This window comes from Candida albicans, chromosome 1, assembly GCF_000182965.3.
Source record: "Candida albicans SC5314 chromosome 1, complete sequence".
NCBI lineage: Eukaryota > Fungi > Ascomycota > Pichiomycetes > Serinales > Debaryomycetaceae > Candida > Candida albicans.
The window spans coordinates 738091-760660 of record NC_032089.1 but is presented as its reverse complement, the minus strand read 5'-3'; the positions used below and the strand labels follow the sequence as shown (position 1 = coordinate 760660).

The 22570-nt window shown below is 34.1% G+C and overlaps 16 protein-coding genes and 1 non-coding gene across 17 annotated transcripts; 10 read left to right on the top strand and 7 right to left on the bottom strand. All coding sequences in view use genetic code 12, as the record gives it.

Annotated features, from left to right (window-relative positions):
• Nucleotides 1-1022: 1022 nt before the first annotated feature.
• DAO1 (Dao1p) lies at nt 1023-2108 on the top strand (the record flags this gene model as incomplete). Its single annotated transcript, XM_716470.2, has 1 exon — nt 1023-2108. One exon carries the CDS (start codon nt 1023-1025, stop codon nt 2106-2108), a length of 1086 nt encoding a protein of 361 aa, XP_721563.2.
• Nucleotides 2109-2137: 29 nt separating this feature from the next.
• CAALFM_C103660WA (uncharacterized protein) lies at nt 2138-2377 on the bottom strand (the record flags this gene model as incomplete). The annotated part of the gene is made up of 1 exon (XM_019475087.1): nt 2138-2377. One exon carries the CDS (start codon nt 2375-2377, stop codon nt 2138-2140), a length of 240 nt encoding a protein of 79 aa, XP_019330632.1.
• Nucleotides 2378-2865: 488 nt separating this feature from the next.
• Nucleotides 2866-3372, top strand: MRPL27 (mitochondrial 54S ribosomal protein mL41; the record flags this gene model as incomplete). Its single annotated transcript, XM_716469.1, has 1 exon — nt 2866-3372. One exon carries the CDS (start codon nt 2866-2868, stop codon nt 3370-3372), a length of 507 nt encoding a protein of 168 aa, XP_721562.1.
• Nucleotides 3373-3586: 214 nt separating this feature from the next.
• On the top strand, nt 3587-4300 carry HFL1 (DNA polymerase epsilon noncatalytic subunit; the record flags this gene model as incomplete). The annotated part of the gene is made up of 1 exon (XM_716468.1): nt 3587-4300. The coding sequence occupies one exon, from the start codon at nt 3587-3589 to the stop codon at nt 4298-4300; it is 714 nt and encodes a 237-aa protein (XP_721561.1).
• A 46-nt stretch (nt 4301-4346) lies between these two features.
• On the bottom strand, nt 4347-7886 carry CAALFM_C103630WA (uncharacterized protein; the record flags this gene model as incomplete). The annotated part of the gene is made up of 1 exon (XM_716467.2): nt 4347-7886. The coding sequence occupies one exon, from the start codon at nt 7884-7886 to the stop codon at nt 4347-4349; it is 3540 nt and encodes a 1179-aa protein (XP_721560.2).
• A 664-nt stretch (nt 7887-8550) lies between these two features.
• CAALFM_C103620CA (40S ribosomal protein uS8) lies at nt 8551-9272 on the top strand (the record flags this gene model as incomplete). Its single annotated transcript, XM_019475086.1, has 2 exons — nt 8551-8683; nt 9013-9272. 2 exons carry the CDS (start codon nt 8551-8553, stop codon nt 9270-9272), a joined length of 393 nt encoding a protein of 130 aa, XP_019330631.1.
• Nucleotides 9273-9576: 304 nt separating this feature from the next.
• On the top strand, nt 9577-10128 carry IMP1 (endopeptidase catalytic subunit; the record flags this gene model as incomplete). The annotated part of the gene is made up of 1 exon (XM_716466.1): nt 9577-10128. One exon carries the CDS (start codon nt 9577-9579, stop codon nt 10126-10128), a length of 552 nt encoding a protein of 183 aa, XP_721559.1.
• A 122-nt stretch (nt 10129-10250) lies between these two features.
• Nucleotides 10251-11078, bottom strand: CAALFM_C103600WA (dolichyl-diphosphooligosaccharide-protein glycotransferase; the record flags this gene model as incomplete). The annotated part of the gene is made up of 1 exon (XM_716465.1): nt 10251-11078. The coding sequence occupies one exon, from the start codon at nt 11076-11078 to the stop codon at nt 10251-10253; it is 828 nt and encodes a 275-aa protein (XP_721558.1).
• A 389-nt stretch (nt 11079-11467) lies between these two features.
• Nucleotides 11468-11566, bottom strand: CAALFM_C103580WA (uncharacterized protein; the record flags this gene model as incomplete). Its single annotated transcript, XM_019475085.1, has 1 exon — nt 11468-11566. One exon carries the CDS (start codon nt 11564-11566, stop codon nt 11468-11470), a length of 99 nt encoding a protein of 32 aa, XP_019330630.1.
• A 753-nt stretch (nt 11567-12319) lies between these two features.
• tL(UAA)3 lies at nt 12320-12435 on the top strand. Its single transcript has 2 exons — nt 12320-12358; nt 12390-12435. It is a non-coding gene; the product is annotated as a tRNA-Leu (tRNA).
• A 471-nt stretch (nt 12436-12906) lies between these two features.
• SUA71 (transcription factor TFIIB) lies at nt 12907-13941 on the top strand (the record flags this gene model as incomplete). Its single annotated transcript, XM_716464.2, has 1 exon — nt 12907-13941. The coding sequence occupies one exon, from the start codon at nt 12907-12909 to the stop codon at nt 13939-13941; it is 1035 nt and encodes a 344-aa protein (XP_721557.1).
• A 386-nt stretch (nt 13942-14327) lies between these two features.
• Nucleotides 14328-15770, top strand: COQ6 (putative N,N-dimethylaniline monooxygenase; the record flags this gene model as incomplete). Its single annotated transcript, XM_716463.1, has 1 exon — nt 14328-15770. One exon carries the CDS (start codon nt 14328-14330, stop codon nt 15768-15770), a length of 1443 nt encoding a protein of 480 aa, XP_721556.1.
• A 432-nt stretch (nt 15771-16202) lies between these two features.
• Nucleotides 16203-16613, top strand: CAALFM_C103540CA (uncharacterized protein; the record flags this gene model as incomplete). Its single annotated transcript, XM_716462.2, has 1 exon — nt 16203-16613. The coding sequence occupies one exon, from the start codon at nt 16203-16205 to the stop codon at nt 16611-16613; it is 411 nt and encodes a 136-aa protein (XP_721555.2).
• A 63-nt stretch (nt 16614-16676) lies between these two features.
• On the bottom strand, nt 16677-18441 carry MED17 (Med17p; the record flags this gene model as incomplete). The annotated part of the gene is made up of 2 exons (XM_019475084.1): nt 16677-18300; nt 18368-18441. 2 exons carry the CDS (start codon nt 18439-18441, stop codon nt 16677-16679), a joined length of 1698 nt encoding a protein of 565 aa, XP_019330629.1.
• A 186-nt stretch (nt 18442-18627) lies between these two features.
• RPN3 (proteasome regulatory particle lid subunit) lies at nt 18628-20073 on the bottom strand (the record flags this gene model as incomplete). The annotated part of the gene is made up of 1 exon (XM_716459.2): nt 18628-20073. One exon carries the CDS (start codon nt 20071-20073, stop codon nt 18628-18630), a length of 1446 nt encoding a protein of 481 aa, XP_721552.2.
• A 907-nt stretch (nt 20074-20980) lies between these two features.
• CAALFM_C103510CA (uncharacterized protein) lies at nt 20981-21526 on the top strand (the record flags this gene model as incomplete). Its single annotated transcript, XM_716458.2, has 1 exon — nt 20981-21526. The coding sequence occupies one exon, from the start codon at nt 20981-20983 to the stop codon at nt 21524-21526; it is 546 nt and encodes a 181-aa protein (XP_721551.2).
• A 282-nt stretch (nt 21527-21808) lies between these two features.
• Nucleotides 21809-22432, bottom strand: YPT1 (Rab family GTPase; the record flags this gene model as incomplete). Its single annotated transcript, XM_716457.2, has 1 exon — nt 21809-22432. One exon carries the CDS (start codon nt 22430-22432, stop codon nt 21809-21811), a length of 624 nt encoding a protein of 207 aa, XP_721550.1.
• Between the last annotated feature and the right edge of the window lie 138 nt (nt 22433-22570).

The window sequence follows — 22570 nt, the reverse complement described above, 5'->3', positions numbered from 1 at the left end:
AATAGTTAAGTTACTATAGACCGTACCAGCCAGCAGTGATGACAAGCAATGGTTCTGAATCTAAACTAAACCTTAATCTGCTTTATGAGTTTGCAGGCTTCTATTGCTTTTGATTGTAATAATAGAAGAAAAAGAAAAGAAGTACCTAGATATATGACATAAGATTTGACACCATATTATTATATATGAACAAATTACAAAATATTATTCTAAGAATGCCACCCAACAAAAAAAAGTAAGTGGTGATAATACAATTAGAAAATACTTCAAATATGTTTAATTATTATTATATAAGATGTTACATCTGATTGACAAGACAGTTTGTTATGTTCATAAAATAATAAGTTAATTAAAAGAAAAGTTGTGCACACCACAATTTTTTTTAACTCCATTATATTATATTGTTAGTGATACTTTAAATCTTAAGATCAGAGAGACCAGAATCAATGACGTATAGTAATCATTTATCTAAATCAATGTGAATCAACAAAATCAACCATGTAAATCACGGCATGCAACGTGCATATTTTGATTTAGATGTAGATAATGATGATGATGATGATGAGATGTTAAGAATTTTGAAGGCTGGTTGAAGTTTTTTTTTTTCTGTTGTTCGTTATCATTCTTGTAGAATAGTTTATATTAAGGGACACTAAAATAACAATAACTCATATTTGCCAGCAAGATTTGTTTAAAGAAAGCAAAAACAAAGTTTATAGCTTGATCTTTATACATTTGAGTTGTACCTTAACCTTGATTCAATTGTTGAATCGATGACAGAATCTATTCTTAATTCCTTGATTGTCTTATATCATCAAAGGGAGTTTTTGATCTTTAGTATCGCAATAGGCGCAAACAACGACATTTCATTTCGACTTTTTTTGTTTTTTTTTTTTCATATTTTTGTCGCATAATTAGACAAATCATTTTGGTTGGTTGATTGTGCTCCACTTTTTATTTTATCTTTGTAGATTTTTCTTTTTCCTCGGCATTTTTGATAACAACAACTCCAATTTATATCAATGGCACTGGTTGTTGTATTAGGAGCTGGAGTCATTGGGTTGACAACAGCCTTGGAGTTAAAGCGCTCTAATGCTAAACTTGATATAACTATAGTAGCTGACCATTTACCAGGTGACATTGATCACACATACACTTCACCATTTGCGGGGGCCAATTGGCATTCATTTGCAACTCCTGAAGATAAACGTTTACAGGAGATTGATAAACCTGGCTACAAAAAGTTTTTACAGCTTGCTGCAGCTGATCCTAGATCTGGTATTTGGGCAGTAGATAATCTTTCAATGTATACAGATTATGAAGTAACTTCAAATAACGGTAACTATAGAAAGTTCGTTCCCTGGTTCAAGGATTTTGTTGATGGATTTGAGATTGTCGATAAACTGAAATTACCTGAAGGGATAGCTTTTGCTCACAAATTCAAAGGTGTTGTTATATCTGTTCACACATATTTGAATTATCTTGTCCAACAAAACAAGGAGATTGGAAATGTTATTAAAAGAATTCCTCAAATCCACCACATTGAGGATGCTCGAAAGTTTCATAGTTCTGGTAAGAAAGCCGACTACGTCATCAATGCGGCTGGCTTGAATGCATCTAAAATAAAGGGTGTTGAAGATAAAAAGTTCAATTTCCCTGTGCGGGGCCAAGTTTTGCTTGTCAAAAACAATGCTAAAATACAGTTGGGTGTTGAAGGGTTTCCTGGTTTGCCCAATGAAATGTTGTACATGATGCCTAGAAAAGAAGGAGGCACGATTATAGGTGGTTGCTTTTTAGAAGGGAATACTTCAGTTTCAGAAGATAAAGAATTGACTGCGAGAATCATAAAAAGAGCCATCAAATATGCACCAGAATTGGTTGACCCAAATTACAAAAACAACCCCAGTAAAATCGAGATTGTTAAAGTAAATGTGGGGTTCAGACCATTTAGAGAAGATGGTGCAAGAGTAGAAGTGGACAAAAAATATAAATGGTTAATTCACAATTATGGTGCTGGTGCTGGAGGATATCAAGGAAGCTTTGGTTTGAGTAAGTTAGTCGTTGACATTATGGAAAAAGAATTGAGTAAATTCAAATCAAAATTATAAATTATTAATTATACAGATTTTCTATACCGTTATCTACATATAATGCCGAGCAATATATCAAACAACTTTTTGCCACCCTCTTTTGCGTATTTCTTCCTATGATCACTATCTAAGTGGTCTGCGACGTAGCCATACGCTTTGTTTTGATTGGGAGAAATCGGGGTTGGTTTATCTGAATATTTGTGAGTCTTGACGTGTACGTCGGTCGAATAACCTTGTTGAGGTGAAAATGTACCAATATTTGATGGTTTTTCTGGTGGGACTTTCATTGTAGTATTATTGTAAGAGAATAATCTATCCAAACGTATAAAAAGAAAGCCTTATCTTTAATTTACACATTTTTTTAAAATAAAGGAAAACATAAATCTAGTTGTTAGATTTCAATTAAATTGAAGTCCAGTTTCACTATAATTATTCGTGTATTTAGGCCCAAAAATTAAATCCGTAGCAATCCAACTTAAAAAAAACTGGCATAGTTTGAATCAGCTTGTCACAAACAATGAGATGAATTACTTTAAGCAATATGTAAAGTATTTTTTTAATTGGCTTCGATTATCTCATACAGTATATACTTTCATAAATGTTGATTCTGTTTTTCTTTGTTCATAGGAGTTGATTGTGATAACTGTTGGTATTTGAGAATCAGAGTTTGAGAAAAAACTGAGCTAAACAAGAAAAAAAAAATTTTTCTCCTGTTTAAAATCTCTTGAAAAGTAGTAATTTAGCCAACGTTAAAACCAGATCCTAAAGTATAGAAATGAAAGTTTCTCAAGTATTAAGTTTTCAAGGATCAGTGTCAAGTGCATTGAGAAGACCATGGCAAACTTTTAGAGATGGTACCTTGTACTATGGTCAACTAAAATCTGGCTCAAAGAGACATGCATTAACTGGTAAACAGGGTAACAAACATTACTACAAAGGTACTCGTTCTACAGGTATAGGTAGCTGGGATTCTAGAGGTAGATATCATATCAACTGGGAAAAGGTGAGAACGTATGTGGTTCCAGAAGGCTTGAACAATACTGAATTGAAGGCATTGGTATCACCAAAATCACCAAAATTCATTCAACAAGTGGTAGGTTACCGTGATCATTTTAAAAGTCCTGAATTGGCATTTCATAATGCAAAGGATTTCATTGAATATGGTGCCAACTATAGCGATGTGGACTTGGAACAGGAAGGCTACATACATAGAATTGTGCATCCTGATATATTAGAAGCAGAAAGAAAAGAAAACATGGACGTCGAAGGTATAAAGAACTAGCTGATATATATATATATTATAGGTATGATAAAGTATAGTTTTGTAAATAGTAATGACATGAAAACAAGAAATATTTAACTGAGTTTGACATCATAGATGATATTGGAAATGCTCAGAATACGCGTATAAGCTAGAAAAAAAAATTATAAAAAAACACAACACACTGTTTTCAACTTTTTCAAACCTAGACAAACTCAACTAAATTCAGAACATTATGTCCCAAGAAGAACAGTCCGGGCATCTTTCGCCTCAAGAACCAAGAGAAGAAGCGTTGACAGTAACTTCTCAATCAGAACCTTCTGCAACTACACCAAAACTGGACGATCAGAATGCAGCTGACCCACAACCAGAACAACAACCTCAATTGAATCAAGAACAAGATGAGTTTCAAAACAATCTCACTTTACCTATTTCCAAAATTAAGAAAATTTTCAAAATGGATCCTGAATACACCGGTGCATCTGCAAGTGCAGTATATACTGCCGGTCTAGCTACAGAATTGTTTGTTCAATATTTTGCTGAACAAGCAAGTTTGTTGGCCAAGATGGAAAAACGTAAAAAGATTCAATATAAAGATTTCTCAAATGCAGTAGCTAGTCATGATGCGTTAAACTTTTTAAGTGATACTATACCTCGAACTCAACCTATTGGTGAATTAGTTCAACAAAAGAAGATAAATGTAAAACAAACAGCACCGAAAACGACCAAAGATAACGGTGATGTCAATGCAAATCCTCAAGTTGGTGATATTGTGAAGAAAGATTTGTTGGTAAAGGGTCAACAAACGTTGAATTTTCCAATTGCAAACTCAGCGTCACTGAAAACCCCTGAAGGGCCTGTTAAGAAGTCGGTCATACTGAATTTGGTAACAACTGAAGATGATAGAAGTACAAAAGATGGTGATGATGACGTAGTAATGAAAGATTAATGTATTTTATTGTATTTATAGAAGAAGAAAAATATAAGGTCAGGTCTTACGTTGTATTTTTAAGAACTTCTAGTACGCCGATTGTATCCCTAGATAAAGGAATACTTTGAGGAATTTGCAATTCATAGCACAATTTGATAATCTCAAAGCGGTGAATATCAGGGATCATTTTTTCATAATTTTGTACACCAGTAATTAAAAACGTTACTAGTGATGTCTTTAGTAATGGATAGTTTCTGAAAGTATATATCGCTTTTTCAGAAACAACTAGTTGCTTTTGTTCTCTAATATTAGTTGTTGATGTGACTTCTCTTTGGCGCACTAGTTTTGAGTGTCGAGATATGAATTCCCAAGCTTCCTGAAACTTTTTACTGAAGAAATGTTCATATCTCCTTTTATCCTCTTCTAATATTTCAGTCACCAATTGAAGGGCCTCGGTCATGACACCAATATCTTCCGAAGCATATTCACCATTGCTTTCAATACTTGTAGATAAAGATTTTGAACCTGTCACTAAAGCAATTAGCATCTGCCAATTTAAGGCTAATACAGGTAATAATAATTTGTAATTGGTGCAAAGCAAAGGCAATAACAATCTTAGTGTTTTGATAATTTGTGTTTTCAATGTGTAAGATTCCTGTGATACCAATGTAAAACCATAATTAAATATTCGTAGTGAAATCATATAAATGTCCTTTGAGACGGGTGAGCTCCATATTTCCTCTTTTTCTTCTTCTTCTTCTCCATTGTCATCAATATTTGCTTCATCGTCCTCTTCTTCGTCATCAGAATCTGCATCCATCTCCGAAAAAGGCAAGTCAGCTTTTCTTTTAAAATACTCCTTGTTACTATCATAACCTTCATATTTATCGACCATTTTGTTTGACTCGTTAAGTAGTTCCAATAGTTGATCCTTATTGGTCATTCCCCATGGCTTATACAATGAAGTGTTTGTTTTCGAAGACTCCTTAAATTCAACTTTAAGTTGACTGTCGAACTTATGATGGATCTGATCTATCAAAGCCTCAAACACTATGAAAAAACTTTCAACGAGTTTATTGTAACCATGAAAGGAGTCAAGTATCACAAACATATCAGTCAAAACATCGTGCAATTGATTCGACTCCAATAATTGGATTCCGGCAATCTTTACAATGATCAAAAGAATACCTGGAAGCATTGGGGTTAAATTACTAGCCACTGACATCTGCAAGCTTATGCTGTCAATAAGATAATCCAGATTATCAGAAATCAAGTTGACCATCGAACCATTATAATATGTATCCAATACCACTTTCAACGTCGACTGTGCCTGTAATTGTATTTCTGGCATATCATTATACGTTAATGCTTGAAATACTGACAACAAATGATCCATCAAAAAATTGGTTCTAAACTGATCAAGTGGGATCGAGCCAGCAACAACTTTAATTGATTGTAATGCTGCATTGTAAGCTAGGATATAAGTTTGTGAAGAGTACTTTTCTTGGTTCTCGGAAATCTCTTCAAGTAACTCTTCTGCCCTTGATAAAACTAAAAATGACATTTCTTTGGTATCATCATCTATTTCCATATCTTCATCATCATCTAAAACCAAGTATTTTCCTAAATCAAAATTGATCACTTTGCCAAGGGTTGATCGTTTGTAATAATTAGAAGCAACCCAAAGAGAGGTACTTTTAGTAATCATGTCATTATCGTCAGCTAATTCAAAAATATTCTCCAATTCTGTTAACGTTGAACTGTTGCTAGCTTCGTACTTTAAGCTTGATAAATAATTAATAAAGTTCTGTAGTATTGTCTCTGAAAACTTAGAACTTATACCAATTAGTGTATTACCAGAAGAGTTATTAATTTCATTGGTATTCCAATTGCGGGAAATTGTTTTCAAATTATGAATATAAGCCCTCTTGTCCTGTTCTTTCTTCAATGGTTCTTGTTTTACAACACTTTTTGCATTAATGTACCCAGGTAATTCGATCGAGTCTAGTTGATTTGTCATTGAAGACGTTTCGAGTAACCCACTAGCATTAGAGCTTTTGATCGGTTTGGAACTCTCGAATTTGAACCTATCCGCAACATATTCTGTTAATAGGGCCAAACATCTTTGTTTCAATGAATCCAAGTCCTCACAATCAAGTTTTACTTTTCTTGATAAACATAACAAAAGACTAAAATTGAACATCATTGATGCTACAGTTGACGATATCTTATCTTCATCTAAGGCAAAAACAATCCCTGATAGTTTATTATCAATTAAATCAGCAAGTTTAGTTTTAACTAATTCGAAAAGAACTTCCTCTTTGTTGGTTTCACCTTCAATAATCATGCAAAGTGTATTTGATAGTTTGTTGGTTTTATCGGCCATTTCTTTGTTGTCTTCAGATGTTACGTATCCAAGAATTGATACTATGTCAATTGCCAATGAGGCAAATTCTTTAAACAAGCTGTTGAAACAATTTTTCAAAATAGTCTCAACAAATCCAAGAATCTCATCGTATAGTTCTTGCTTGGATCTCAACCGATGTCTATTTCTTGATCCAAGTAGTATCGACTTAAAAATGATTATTAATGATAATTTCAATTGTTTGGAAGTGGCTTTTAACCATGCACTTGACCTATGATCATTCTCTGTAATAGTGACATCTGAATATAATGAATTGTTGTCCAAAGTCTCATTGTCGTCGTCCCATCCGACATGGATTTCTGAAATATCACTTATACCTTCGTTCAACTCGATTTGGGCATCTAACTCTTTATCATTAAAGGAAGCGCATATGAAACCTGATAATAATCGCAAGGATTGGATTATGATTTGATAATTTAAATTTAAATTTAGTGATATAAATTTAGTTATAGAAGAAACAATACCTGGAAGAATTATTGATATCTGACTCGAATTCAAATACCTTTTCACGTTGGAGATTAAACTAAGACATTTGAGGACCAATTGTATTGTATCTTGAGATTCCACTCGCAGGCCGACTATGATACTTAAACAAATAGTTATGACATTGCTTATAAACAATAGTCTTTTTTCAGTTAGGGATTGAAAATATTCCTTGTTCAAAGTGCTCGTAATAGTATATAATACAGAAACTGTTGCTATTTTGAATTGTATGGATTTCTTTGTTATGAGTAATGGTTCCTTGTTCAAATCTCCACTGGAAAGGTATATCACTAAAGGAAGTAACTGATCGGTAAGAACAAAATTAACGTTGAAGCTCCAAGAGTATTCAACTAGGAATCTAATTATTCCGAACAAATGCTGTATAATTGTATCATCTAAAGCCGGCTGTTTCAATATATTGGATAAAGGGTAAAAGATATAATCTGCTAGCTTGGGCGATAGCTGATAGATTCTAAAATTTCCATCCTTATTATACTCATCGTGGTGCTTTTTAAGAATGTCTTCCATTAATATCATCAAATTGACAACTTTGTTTGTGTTGAATGGTTGCAGAGTTGAAGCTTCTGATAGTTCTATGCAAACCGGCCTTATTTGGTCAAATAACAGCAGAGATAATAATCTCTCATTTTGAATCAGTTCGTTGGAAGAAGCAGATAATTGTGAACTTGATGTCATTACGACGTGTTTGTCGTGGTTTTTCACTTTAGAACAACCCTCGAAGCATGTTTTATTAATGATTTCCAAGTTATAGAGGAAAGAAGTCGTGCGAAGCATTAGGTAGTGCATACAAAAGTGAGATTCGTGATTTTAAAATGAGCTTGAAAAAATTTTGTATTTTGGAAAAGTTAGAGAAAAAAAAATTTTCACCAGAATATTTTAAACTCTTTCTTCCTTAATAATTATAAACAAGAACAAATAATAAGTATGTCAACCCTTTCAATTTAGATTGCCCCATGAAGTTGTAAGTAACTTCATATCTTTGAGTCTTATTTTTTTAAGCATGTGGATGCTTCTTAATTTGGTATTTTGGAATCAGTACATTCTTTGGTTGTTCATTACAGTATGGTTCACTTCAAATATTTATTTTTTTTCATTTGGGAGAACTGCTACTGTAAAGATACATCTAGCTTGACTCAGCTCAAACTATGGATTCAAACTTTATTTCAACAGTATAAGGATAGTTTCCAAGAGAATACTGATACCCATTATGCCCTGTTTTTTTTAGTTTTATTTTGCTCATGACTCCGATGTTCTGTTGGACACTCATGTGGCTGATCTAAGTATAAAAAATTAGACTCTTTGGTTTTTGTATACTAACTTCATTTTAGCATAAAATAAAATGACTAGAACCTCCGTCTTAGCTGATGCTTTAAATGCTATTAACAATGCTGAAAAAACTGGTAAACGTCAAGTTTTGATTAGACCATCTTCAAAGGTTATTATCAAATTTTTAACTGTTATGCAAAAGCATGGTATGTATTTTTTTTTTGGAAACATTGGACAATTATTTGATTAAAGAATTCTATTCACTTTTTATTTATTTTTTTTCCACCCGAATTGATAACTGGATGGCTTGATCGGTGTTTTGAATAAAAACTATCAGTCCCTTTCTGTCTTTTAAGTATTCGGAATAACAAACCGGGAAATGCTTCTTACACGATGGATAACATTTCAATTGTATCGATCGTTTACTTTTCCTGTACATCTTTATACTATTTTTTTGTTCTAGTTTAATCAAACTTTTTGCCAACAACAAAACCAAAAAAGGAAAAAGAACTCATTACTAGCAAACTTGAATTAGGCTATATTGGTGAATTTGAATACATTGACGATCACAGATCAGGTAAGATTGTTGTTCAATTAAACGGTAGATTAAACAAATGTGGTGTTATCCAACCAAGATTCAACGTTAAAATTAACGACATTGAAAGATGGACTGATAACTTGTTACCAGCTAGACAATTCGGTTATGTCATCTTAACCACTTCTGCTGGTATCATGGACCATGAAGAAGCTAGAAGAAAGCATGTTTCAGGTAAAATTTTGGGTTTCGTTTATTAGATGATCGGGATTGGTATATATTATATATCATTTGTATATTAGTTAAAATAATTTATATTTCAAAGTAGTTAATTACATGTTGTAAAGTAGTAGGATCAACAATGCTGTTTTGTTCAAATAGAAAGAGAAGAGTGTGTTTGTTTGAAGGGAAAGTGGACTAACTGTGGACTTCCAGTCAACATTTTATTTGTGGTTTGTTTTCGTGAAACAACACAATCCAATGATGCGAATACTGAACTCTCTATTTTTTTTCTTTCCTATTTTCTATGGTGATACTTTCTACAAGTCTACTTTTCTCTGATCAATGACATTCTTTGAATCACTTAAGTTTGTCGGATCGACGTTATCCTGGACTTTGAGAGCAGGCTGCATAGCACACTTGATACATGAAAATGTCTATGAATTCACTGAAACTCGAGGCGAATCAATGTTGCCAACATTACAAAACCAACACGACTATGTTCATGCGTTGAAAAAATACAAATATGGAAGAAATTTAGTAATGGGAGATTGCATTGTCGCAATCAAACCTAGTGACCCTAGTCATAGAATCTGTAAACGGATTACTGGGATGCCAGGGGATATGATTTTGGTGGACCCATCCAGCTCATCTGAACTAACCAATAGCCCAAATGAAATAATACAACATGATGGATATAACAAGTACATTCGAATACCAGAAGGTCATGTGTGGTGTACTGGTGATAATTTATGTCATTCATTGGACTCACGTTCCTATGGTGTGGTGCCTATGGGGCTCATTACAGGGAAAATTGTTGCTGCCAATTCTATGAGTGAGGGAATCTCCACATTATACAATTTCAGATGGATAACAAATACGCTACAGGATGAGTGATATATATATATATATGATGATTCAAGGCTTTGTTTGTTTTTGTTTTGTACCTTTTCAACGAAATATAGATGTTTCTATTTAATGATTTATAGAATAAGGATATAGCGTGTTATTGCACAAGCTTACTTGCCTAAAGCACGGTTTTTTGCTAAACTTCTCAAAACGCTGACTCCAAAGTAAACACATGGAATGCTCAAAATAAATCCGTAAAACAAAGTGGTGAAAATTGATTGACCCAAATAGTACTTGACAAAATTCAATTCAAACCCCAAAACTGAAATCAAAAAGCTAACGTTGTGTAACAATTGAACTTTACTAATAGTCTTGAACGTTCTAAATAAATTATCAATTCCAATAAAACCAACCCACGAGCCAAACAAACCAAGAAGTAAAGTAAAAGCTGCAATTATAAATACAACTGGCACAATTGGGTTAACAGTCCTCTCATCCTCTCTGAAAATGTGATGGATCTCTGGTTGTATTCCAATTCTTGGTTTAGCCTGGTACCTGCTTGTACTCTTAAACTCGGGACTTGGCAAAACTTCAACCAATCTTCTAATCATGTTATTCTTTGATTTTGAGTCGGCAATTACAATAGTCAAAACTAATTTGTCTTTAGTTTTCAAAACTTCCGGGATTGAAAGTGCTTTGATGTTCAACTTGATTTTCGATTCTTTGACCACAGGAACATAATGCGTAGAAATAGCTGGGTTTTTGACATCTGCCAAACTAACCATAATCTGCTCAGGTTTACCCTTGATATCTTTACTTTTTAAGTCAATTTCTATTATATCCTTTGGAGAATTGATTGTCAATTGTTTAACTTCTTGAGTATTGAACTCACCAAGGGTAATCTTTTTGTCATTGATTTTAATTGATCCTGTCAAGTCTGTGTACGCAAGAGCGCAAACAAGTAAATTGAAGATTGCTATAAATACTGACGTTTTCATATTGACTCGAATGTATCGTTACTATGATTGGTTAGTCTCAAGTTACCTTTCAAGTGTTTAGTTTCTATTCGTTTTCTGTTTTTTTTTTTCAAACTCTCTTGTTATTTGACGTGGTCGAAATTTTCATAGCCCAGTAGTCTCGCCTTCGCGGTTTTGTTGGAATTGGGAAAACCATTATTGTACCAAAGTACACACAACATCCCTTGATACTAGGTGCTGCAAAATATGACTCCTAGGTGAATATTAATCCCTCAAGAGCATTGTCCTCCACTAAATCAGAACTTATTAAATAGGAAATCATATATATTGTTCCACTAATAATCTCCAAAACAAATATAATAGGGATAAGAACAATACCTAGTACCTCTTTTCGTTAGTCAAGAAGAATGCTAAATCTGCATGAGGCAGTTATACATACATGTTAAAACAAAGAGGACAAATAATATGAAACCCACAAAAAGTAAACTTATTGCAGAAACAGCAAACATTGTTAGAAACGAGTTAGTGCCAGATAATGAGTTTTGTATTCCCAATTTGATGTGTTTTTGGTGTGGTTGTGGCTAAAAAAGAAAATATGTGTGGACAACAAAAGGTTGTAAATACTGTATTCAAGTTGGTCAGCTTGCAAATAGCAATATCACAAGAGGTTTTTGGAGTGATAAAAATGATGACTTTTTATTGTGTAATTTACTTGACTTGAAGTTAATTATTTTTCATTTTAAAACGAACACATTAGTTTGACACTAGATTGTTTAAACGAATAATAAGGAAGAAACATTATTTCAATAATTGAGCTCTACGAAATTGGTGATTGGTTAGAAGAATTCCAAAGACGTAAATCTCCCTGTGCCATACAAGTAGTGCAGTGTTGATATTACTGCTTTGTTTTATTGTTTTAATTAAAAGTCTTGTTATCTTTATGGACTGCTAGGCCACTTTGATTCCAGATTTTCTTTGCAACATATTGCCATATAAACAAAATTAGTATAAATTTGTCACAATTCTTTGAGTAAACTATTGGTTGGTACACAGAAACCATACCTTTTTGTTACCATTAATAGTTAATACTCTTCTTCAATAAACTGCTTACTTACTAAGTGAAAATTCCATTATATATCAATTGTGAATGGAACAGTTGACTACTTGACCTCTTTAAACCCAAGAAAAGTAGATTTGTTTTCAAGTTCAGCAAATATATTTATAAGTATATAAATGTTTAGGGGTGAAATTTGTGTAACATTGGAGGGTTGACCGAGTTGGTCTAAGGTGACAGACTTAAGGTGAAGGTTCAAATCCTTCTTTACCAGAGTAATCTGTTGGTCAGTTGACCGCGCGAGTTCGAATCTCGCACCCTTCACTATTTTTTTACCAGTATTAATTTTGTTTAATATTATTTTTTCCATCAATTCACACTGTCAGCTATAAAAATACTTACTATTGTACTCAGATTGTTACAAGGGGCATTTCGAGATGAGCTTTTCGGCAAAAAGTGTGGTCTGCTTATCAAAGACTATATTTTGTCAAGTCACACGACGCATTGTTTCTTCTCTTTTTTTTCTGTGTCTCCAAGATTAACATAAAAAAAGTGTGACGGAACAGAAAAGAAAAATTTCTGCAATTCCATCACATTAATCATCACCGGTTATCAAAACTTCCTGTTCAAACCAACTTTCATCCCCCCTAGTGCAACCAATACATCTATTTAAATCGATCAGTATTTGTTGTACTTTACATTGGCGTATCTATTGTTCCGTTAATTCGAGATTACAATATCGTTTCACCAATCAAACTAATACAAAGTATTTAAGCTTGTATTACTAAGCATATTATGTCGCCATCAACATCTACGGCAGTACAGGAGTATATTGGACCAAACTTGAATGTTACATTAACATGTCCTGAGTGTAAGATATTTCCACCTGATTTGGTAGAGAGGTTCAGCGAAGGTGACATTGTCTGTGGCAGTTGTGGGCTAGTATTGAGTGATCGTGTTGTGGATACGAGATCAGAATGGAGAACTTTCAGTAACGATGACCAAAATGGTGATGATCCTTCTCGTGTTGGTGATGCAGGTAACCCTTTATTAGACACAGAAGACTTGTCCACAATGATTTCTTATGCTCCTGATAGTACCAAAGCAGGAAGAGAGTTAAGCCGAGCCCAATCTAAATCTCTAGTCGATAAAAAAGACAATGCATTGGCTGCAGCATATATCAAGATTTCTCAAATGTGCGATGGTTATCAATTGCCTAAAATAGTTCTGGATGGGGCCAAGGAAGTCTACAAAATGGTTTATGACGAGAAACCATTGCGAGGAAAATCACAAGAGAGTATCATGGCAGCTTCTATCTTTATTGGTTGCAGAAAGGCCAATGTTGCTCGTTCATTCAAAGAGATATGGGCTTTGACTAATGTGCCTCGTAAGGAAATTGGTAAAGTGTTCAAGATCATGGACAAGATCATTCGTGAAAAGAATGCAGCCAACCCTAATGCTGCATACTACGGTCAAGACAGTATTCAAACCACCCAAACTTCGGCCGAGGATTTGATTAGAAGATTCTGTTCTCACTTGGGTGTTAACACACAAGTTACAAATGGTGCGGAATACATAGCCAGAAGATGTAAGGAAGTCGGGGTTTTAGCAGGTAGATCGCCAACTACAATTGCTGCAACTGTAATTTACATGGCTTCACTAGTGTTTGGATTTGACTTACCTCCATCCAAGATATCTGATAAAACTGGTGTCAGTGATGGTACTATCAAAACTTCATACAAGTACATGTACGAGGAGAAAGAACAATTGATTGATCCATCTTGGATAGAAAGTGGTAAAGTAAAATTGGAAAAAATACCAAAAAACTAATACAGCGGTGTCGCCACTGTTAATCCTTTACCCTCTTTTTTTTTTTTTGCTTATGACGAGGATTCTATATATTGTTACAGGTTTGTATTATAGTTTGATTAATAGGTTTATGAAAAATGAAATAATAAAAAAAAACCCCGAAACTAAAAGGAATTAAAGAGGTGTATGAAAATGTGTCGTACAACGTTTGTAGTAAACGAGTACTACTAAGTGGTTCTATTTAAAAGAGAATCAAACAAACAAACGGACCATAGAAAAATTATGAACTCATTTTTTTTTTCACTTTTTCTAACATCCCCTTTTAGAATTCCGTTGCACTGTGTTTATTCAGTTCTCTCTTTTTTTTTTCACTTTTCTGTACAACTATAAAATTAATCAAGTGGTCAATGATTTCGAGATTTGTCAGAACTTTAGCAACGTCGGCCAAGTTTCAGGATGTTGTGATCATTGGAGGAGGACCTGCAGGTTTAACGTTACTAGCAGCATTGAAAACTTCCCCCAAAACTAAGCATTTGCAATGTACACTTATTGAGGGTTCTTCATTGGACAATGTTCGAAAATTTCATAACGATCCACCAGCAGACTATACAAATCGAGTGATTTCTCTTACTCCAAAATCAATTGAATTTATGCAGAATAAAGTTGGGAGTTGGGATTTTATCCATGAAGACAGAGTAAAAGCGTATGATGGGATCATAGCTTATGATTCACAAGACGCAAACTCGAGAATTGAGTTTGATATTAGTACAATCGGACAAAGCACGTTAGCAGCAATGTGTGAGGTTATTAATATACAGAGCTCATTGTTGGCTAAAATTGAAAGCCTCCAAGATAAATCAACTACCATTAAGGATAACACCAAGGTTGTGGAGATTGTTAACCCAATAGAACCAGATTTGGATAATCACAACTTGACTGAAATAGATACCAATGTTAGTGATCCTAAATTGGATTGGCCAATTGTCAAACTAGAAAACGGAGAAACAATACAAACGCGGTTATTGGTGGGGGCAGACGGGTATAATTCTCCTGTGCGTAAATATGCCCATATTGAGTCAAGAGGCTGGCAATACAATACCTTTGGTGTTGTTGCTACAGTGAAATTGCAATACGAAGATTTCAGAGCAGTGGGATGGCAAAGGTTTTTGACTACAGGCCCCTTGGCTATCTTACCGTTAAGTGAAGACAATGCCACTATTGTTTGGTCCAGCACTCCGGAATTAGCTGACTTGCTTTTGAAAGTAAATGAAAAAATATTCCCACATCTTGTAACTGCTGCAATGGTGTTGGAAGAAGTTGACTTGAACTACATTTACAGTGTGTTGCAAGAAGATCCAAATGATTTTTCTGTATTAAAGGACATTGAATGGCGATTATCCAAATTCAATCCCGAAGAATTGGAAGAACGATACCCATTACCAGTTGTTGATGTATTGAGTGGCTCCCGTGCTAGATTCCCATTGAAAATGTCTCATGCTGATACTTATGTTGCTCCAAGAGTAGCATTAGTCGGAGATGCTGCACATACGATACATCCATTAGCTGGTCAAGGATTGAACATGGGACAATCAGACGTGGCTGCTTTGGTTGAAGCTTTGGAAAAAGGGATTGATCGAGGTATGGATATCGGTTCAACTTTGGTTTTAGAAAATTACGTTGCTAATGCTTGGCCCTCAAATCATGCCTTGCTAGGCATCTGCGATAAACTACACAAAATATTCTCAACTGATTTTTACCCGTTGGTGTGGGCAAGAGGATTTGGGATGAAATCTATAAATTCATTTGGTGCTATTAAAGAGTTAATGATGAAAAGCATCAGTGGAAGATAGGTTCTTATAGTGTAGTTTGTTATATTAAAGATTTTGACTTCTTCTAATTCTTCGTTTACACATATGTCTCAGCTCTTAAGGTTGCACTTTTCAGCGACCTCTTTGGTTCCATGTCAATAGGTTTATTCTTAAAGACTGCTTTTCAATAGTATGGTAAAATCTGATGAACTTGTATAAATTTAAGATAACGTGGAATGTCTGGACTCTACACGCGTTTTCCATTCCTGTACTTTTTTTTACTCTTTGCTTTTGATCTATTTTTTTTTTTTCAAAGGTATGGTCAACTTTCTTTCTTCGTTTGCTCCCATAAATCTTTCCATCAAATAATCAATCGTGATGCAATTCTTGTCTGCTAAAATCTTGTTATACATCAGGGTCTTTGCCTTGGTTGTCATATCTTTCTTTTTAATCAAAGATCCTGATGCTTTGTCAATGACGGGCTTCATCGTGTTATTGGGACAAGCAATGCAAGTTCCATTGATTAGACTAACACCCACAAATCCATTACTAGGAATGGCTTCCATTGTATTTATTTCCTTGGCCCTAAGTGACTTGATTCCATTATTGGCCGAAAATTGGTCTTATTTTGAGAACTTGGTTCCTATCAGATTGCTGGGATATTTCTGTTTAGCAGCATATATTTATTTTGTCCCTACAAGTATAGTTAGCAACAGCTTGGTGATAACATACGTATTGTTCGAGATATGGGGTAATTTCTTAATCTATAATAATTTGAGAGATGAAAAGTATTACCGTATGAAGAAATTTGTGGAAGAAAATAGCGAGGCCATTAGAACAGCACACGACGAGCAAGTCAGGGTAGTTGAACTAGATGAACAGTGATGTACAGTGGTTATATTTATACCTGAATGTTATAATACTTTTCGTTAAATACTTGTACATATACTATACAAAATTTTGGATCGACCAATCCAAGCATTCTTCGATTTCATTGAAATCACTGAACCCAAGCTGTAGAACGTTAATACCATTGACATTGTTCTTAAAATCGTCTTCTGTCTCAAATCTAATAATTGTCATATTGATGATTAGATTGACAAACAGCTCATTAGTTGTCAATTGTATGTTGACGTCCAACATATTAGAGGTTTTGTTGCATAAAACTAAATGGAACTTTGAAATTGGCTTTTCAATTGACTTTTGGAATGGGTTTTGCTTTTTGCTTCTTGTGGCTAAGTTAATAAACTTCTCCACATCTAGTTTGGAATAAGAAAGTTCACTCTCATGAGCGTGCATTAATCGATCTAAAACACTCTTCATATTTAGCAAATTTAACTCATGCCTCATATTACCCACTAACGGACGCAAAATCAAAGGATGGGAGTTACTCTGCTTCCATTTAGTCAATGCTGTTGGAACCTTCTGTTTCAATTTGAGATTGTATTTGTAATAACAACAAAGCATAAGTTTCAAGTAGTTTAAAATAAGCTGACACTTTTTATTGTGTAAGGTGGAATATTCATTTACATTCTGGTAATAGTTTTCTAGTTCCTCCTCATTCAACTCATCATACACGATAGACTCTATTTCAATAATAATGTTGTTGATTTCAATTATTATTTTATTCGATATGATTGACACATTGTAGTTTACCAACAATTTGGCCTCGCGTATCAATTGATGAAACAAGTCCTCCTCAAATAAAAAGAATCTAGCCTTTTCGATGTCATTAATTATGCTTTGCTTGCTTTTTTCAAAATCAAAATTAAAAATTGACTGTCCTGTAAGCATATAGTCCCCATCTATTTGGCTCAAAATTTTCACTCTAATAAATCTCGAAACTTTTTCTACAATTTTAGCATTGTTGATTGACGATATGGGGTGAAATGAGATTTCTCCTGTTTGGTTGTCCTTGCGTAACAATGCCAACCCTTGGTCGTGAAAATTTGATCCTGAATCTCCATACCCATATTTCACTCCTATTGCTCTAGCATTATTTTGGGGGTCCCTCATTCGAAATAGAACCTCGTCGTTGGCAAGCACCAAATTTATCATATTCCAATATCGTCTTTCTTTGATAACTTGATCGTTTAAATTAGTACTAGCTTCTCTGAAAAGATCGGTTATCTTTCCAAGTGACTCCAATTTCCATCCTTGTCCAAAAGAATCAGTAGCCTTACTCTCTTGATTATCATTACTATCTTGACCCAATCTATCCGAATTTAAAGATGTCGGTTTGACAAATTTTGACAAGTGTGGTGAAATGGTAGATTTTGCCAAACTTGGTTTCACTGAAGATATTAATAAGGATACAAAATCTAAGGAAAGTTGGGTTTCATTAAGTGCATTGTTTATATTTTTCGATAATTCAAACTTGTGTTTATTGAACACTTCTTGTTGATCTGCTTCAACTGTGTCCTCTCTACTTTCTTCAGTGTCTAAAGCATCCTCTTCGGAAATCTTCAATGAATTGTCTATTTCTTTTCTCAAAGAATCCTCCGTCACATTCAAAAATGATTTACGTTCAAATAAAATTCGTGGAATTAGTTCCTCAAGTTTCAATTTATCTCTTGGTCAAGGTTAGTAAACTAAAAAACAGAACCAAAAATACCAATAAAGTTAGAAAGCAAACATACTCATCTTGTAAGAATGGATCTATATGACCAGTATCATTTAACTCTAGGTCTATGTTAAACTGTTTTTCCACCATGTCTTGATGAAGAATCGGTTGTTTAAGATCTATTGTTATTATTATGATTATACTTTTTTTCTTTTTTTTTTCGCTGGTGAAAATATATTATTGATCATATTATCCGGATAAAGGCAAAAAAAAAAATATATCTTGTATTACACTCTAAAAATCCTATACAAAAGGTTCTTAAACTTTTTAGTTGATTTAATCCATAAAGTCATCCAAATCTCCTTCTTCAATAGCTTTCAATAATTCAACTTCCTCACTTGGTTCAATTTCTTTGTTGGCATTTTCTTTTTCATTATCATTTGGATATCTCATGGATTTGACACTCTCATTATGCAATGACAAACAGAACTTAATTCTTTGGTCAAACTCTGCTTGAGGCAATTTTGTAGAGTACACATCCAACAATTCTTTACTTTGCATGTATCCCTTTTGATGGTTGATGCTGGCCTCTATGACACCATCTCTTATAGCTTTGGAAACAATGTATTCTGTTGATTCCTCAGAATCCAAATGCAATTTGATGCATATATCCTTTAACGATATTTTGGAGTATGACAATGATATGATTCTAATACCTGTCTTTATAACGTTCTGACGTAATCTAGAAACCAAAGTGAAATTGTCATCCTTTTTGAAGTCAGCTTCAAACTTGTGCAATACCTCACCAAATAACTTAATATCACCCAATCTCACGGCCTTAGTAACATTGAAGTAAGGTTCCAAATTGCCAGACTTGTTTTTGAAAACTTTCAATTCCGGAATATCTCCCATTAACAATTCAATAACAATGCTCAATTTAGTAGCTGCTTGGACAAATCCGTTGGCTAAAGATGTTTGTGGTGCTTTTCTGATCGCGGTTATAACACACTCATTTGCAGTAGAATAGTCCAACTGGATGGCATTGATTCTTGCCAAATAGTAATAGTATCTAGCAACTAACGCATTACCAGCATTTTCAGGAAATTCGACTTTTTCTACCAAATCAGAAGCTTGACTGATGTCGTGGGTCAATAAGTAATTTCTTAATAGTAATGTGATGACCGATGCTGTTGTTTCTATATCATGTCTCAAGGTGGCTGTTCTCAAACTGTACAGTAACTCTGGACGAATCGAATATAAATCTCCAATCAACTCTTTAGCCCTGCATACATAAAACCATACCTTTGCCTGAATAAAGTCCAATGAACGTCTATTGAATGATTTCATCAATTGGACCACATGTTCTCCTAAGGAATTCAATTCCTCCAATTTACCAGTATCTAAAAGATAAACTTGAACCAAGAGATGTATGTAAAGTTCAATTTCTGGAATCAATGTGGTATTATCAACATCCATTGCATCGTTTCCCACTGAAGTTGGCGATTCATTCAAATACTTTAATAAATATTTTTTTGAGTTATGAGTTTGCGGGTATGTGTTGTTTATGACAGTTGCTAACACTGAATTCCCATTCTTGACCAATTTTCTTCTCAATGGACCCAAGTCTCTGAACACTTTTGAAACGTATCTATTGTCGAAAGTTGTGGCAACTTTACTTAACAAAATAAAAGACTGTTCAATTTCCTTGACCAATGTGTCTATTTCAGAGGATACATCATCTTGCTGAACATCCTTCATTTTAATATCCTTAGATTCTGGCATGTTTCTATGGTTCCACTATGCTGTTCTAGTGTAGTTCTGAGAGATTCAAGTTCTTTTTTAAACTTCAGTTTATAGATTTTTCTTCTTTTTTTTTCCCTCCAGTTTTGGTGGCGACAACATCAACAACAGAAATCTAGTATTCTTTCTCTCACTCATTGTCCTTTTTTTTTGATCAGATTTACACGATGGTCGTCGTGGAAAGAAATACATACAACCAACCTACACAAATCGCTACCATATAATTTTAAGATTTTTCTTTAAAAAAATATCCTCTGTACATCCCTACCAAAAAAGAAAACATTTATTTCCAGCCACGAGTTGGCCCAATCATCGAAGTTATTTTCTTTCGATTGGGGGTAATTTAGTTTACTCAAGTTCTAAGACTTTCCACGGGTTCGCTTTGAACTAATTTTACTAAATCCTTTGAACGCAGTTACTTCTCGCTGGTCCTCGTTCCTTTCTTCCACCTACCTGAGAGTCCCCCCCTGGGAGTATAAATAAAAGGCTCTGTCACTGAAGTACGTAAACTATAAATAATATGCATAATAATAAAGGTAGATTGATATCTCTATTGTGCTTATTCTCTAATCTGTGGAGATTTCATTCTTTTGTATTGGTTCTCGACTCGTAAAGTGTTCGGTATTTGTCATCACCCAACACTTTTTTTTAAAATGTTTCCGGCTAAAGTCCGGATTGGCAGATTATATTATGTCCACACTATTTTTTGAAATTAATTATCCTTCTCCACCACCACCAATCACTATAAATAGGGAATTCTGTTCCACTTGGATTTTTTTCCCCTTTTTTTTACAAACTCCTAATAAATTGGAATTCCCTTTTTTTATCTTTTCCTTTAACAATAATTCAATCAAGTTTATCTTTCTAATTCAATTGATTTAAATTAGCCATGTCCGCACTCAAATTAGCCGTCCCAGAAGTTCCAAAAGCTCCTGAACTCATTCCAGTTTTCACTTTCAATCTTAAATTGGCATCTGATCCAGCATCCATTTATGTCAACAATGAAAGTGACAAAACATTGAACTTGGCTACAATTGCTAACGGTGAAGTTAAAACTGTTCCAAACAAGTTGGGTCTCGAATTGGACATCCATTCAATTTATGGTACTGACGATTTGAACATTAAAAATTCCGTTTCAACTGCATCATTAGATTGCAAATTATACGGGAAGACAGCTAATGGCAGCGGTGTTTTCATCTACTACCCAGGTAAAGTCCAATTGGATGAAACTTCTGTCTCTGTTTTCACAAAGAAAACCAAAGAAGCTGCAATTGAAGATAGTTATGTTACCTGTAACCCAACTTTCTATTTCGATGATAAAGTTGAAGACAAATACAAATGGGTTTTGAAGGAAAACTTCTTTGCTAGAGGAAGATTCGGTAGAGATGAAGACGACGTTTTGTATGTCCAATACTACGTTTACGTTGTTCGTTAGAGTCGCTGGCCTGTAGCTACAACAATAGGAACACCCATGCAGACAACAGTTAAGTAGTATTTTATAGTGAAATCCAAACAAATGAACTACCAAAAAACAAAAAAACAAAGAATAAAAAAATACATCTTACTCCTCTAGAAATAAGAACATTACCTATTTAAAACAACATGTATATATATATTATATATAAGGGATAAAGAATTATTCAACTAATCTTCCCCTGATATTTCATCATCTTTTCCTTTCACACACTCACAAAGAGACACCTTCTCCACTTTGCTTTTAACAACAGGAATTCGATTGGTTAGAAGTCAAAGATTCACCTCTCAAATTCACATTAGATTTGCCCTTGGCATTGGCAGCATTTCCGGCATTGGCATTGTTTGTCATTTGGGCTTTGATTTGTCTTGCCATAGTGTAAAAAGCTTGTTCAACATTGGTCGATGATAAAGCGGAGGTTTCTAAAAATGGAATGTCCAAGGCATCAGCAAATTCTTTAGCAGCAGTATATTCGACGATTTTTTTATCAGACAAATCAGCCTTATTACCAACTAATAATTTCATGACACCACCTGTGGCATAACGGTCGATTTCTTGTAACCATTGTTTGACATTATTAAATGATTCCTGGTCAGTCACATCGTACACGATAATGATACCATGTGCCCCTCTATAATAGGAAGAAGTGATAGTTCTAAACCTTTCTTGACCAGCAGTGTCCCAGATTTGTAATTTGATAGTTTTGCCGTCCAACTCGATGGTTCTGATTTTAAAATCAACACCAATGGTAGAAATATAATCTGGTGTATATGTGTCGTCAGCAAATCTCAATAACAAACAGGATTTACCGACACCTGAATCACCAATCAATAATAATTTAAATAAATAGTCGTATTCGTTATTCATAATTATAAGTAGTTGAGTTGCTGTCTGACTTATCGGTGTGAGAAGAAAATACTCAAGAAATTAAATAATAAAAAAAAACAAGAAGTAAATTGATGACACGGGAACAAACAAACAAAAAAAAATGTATATATTATTGTG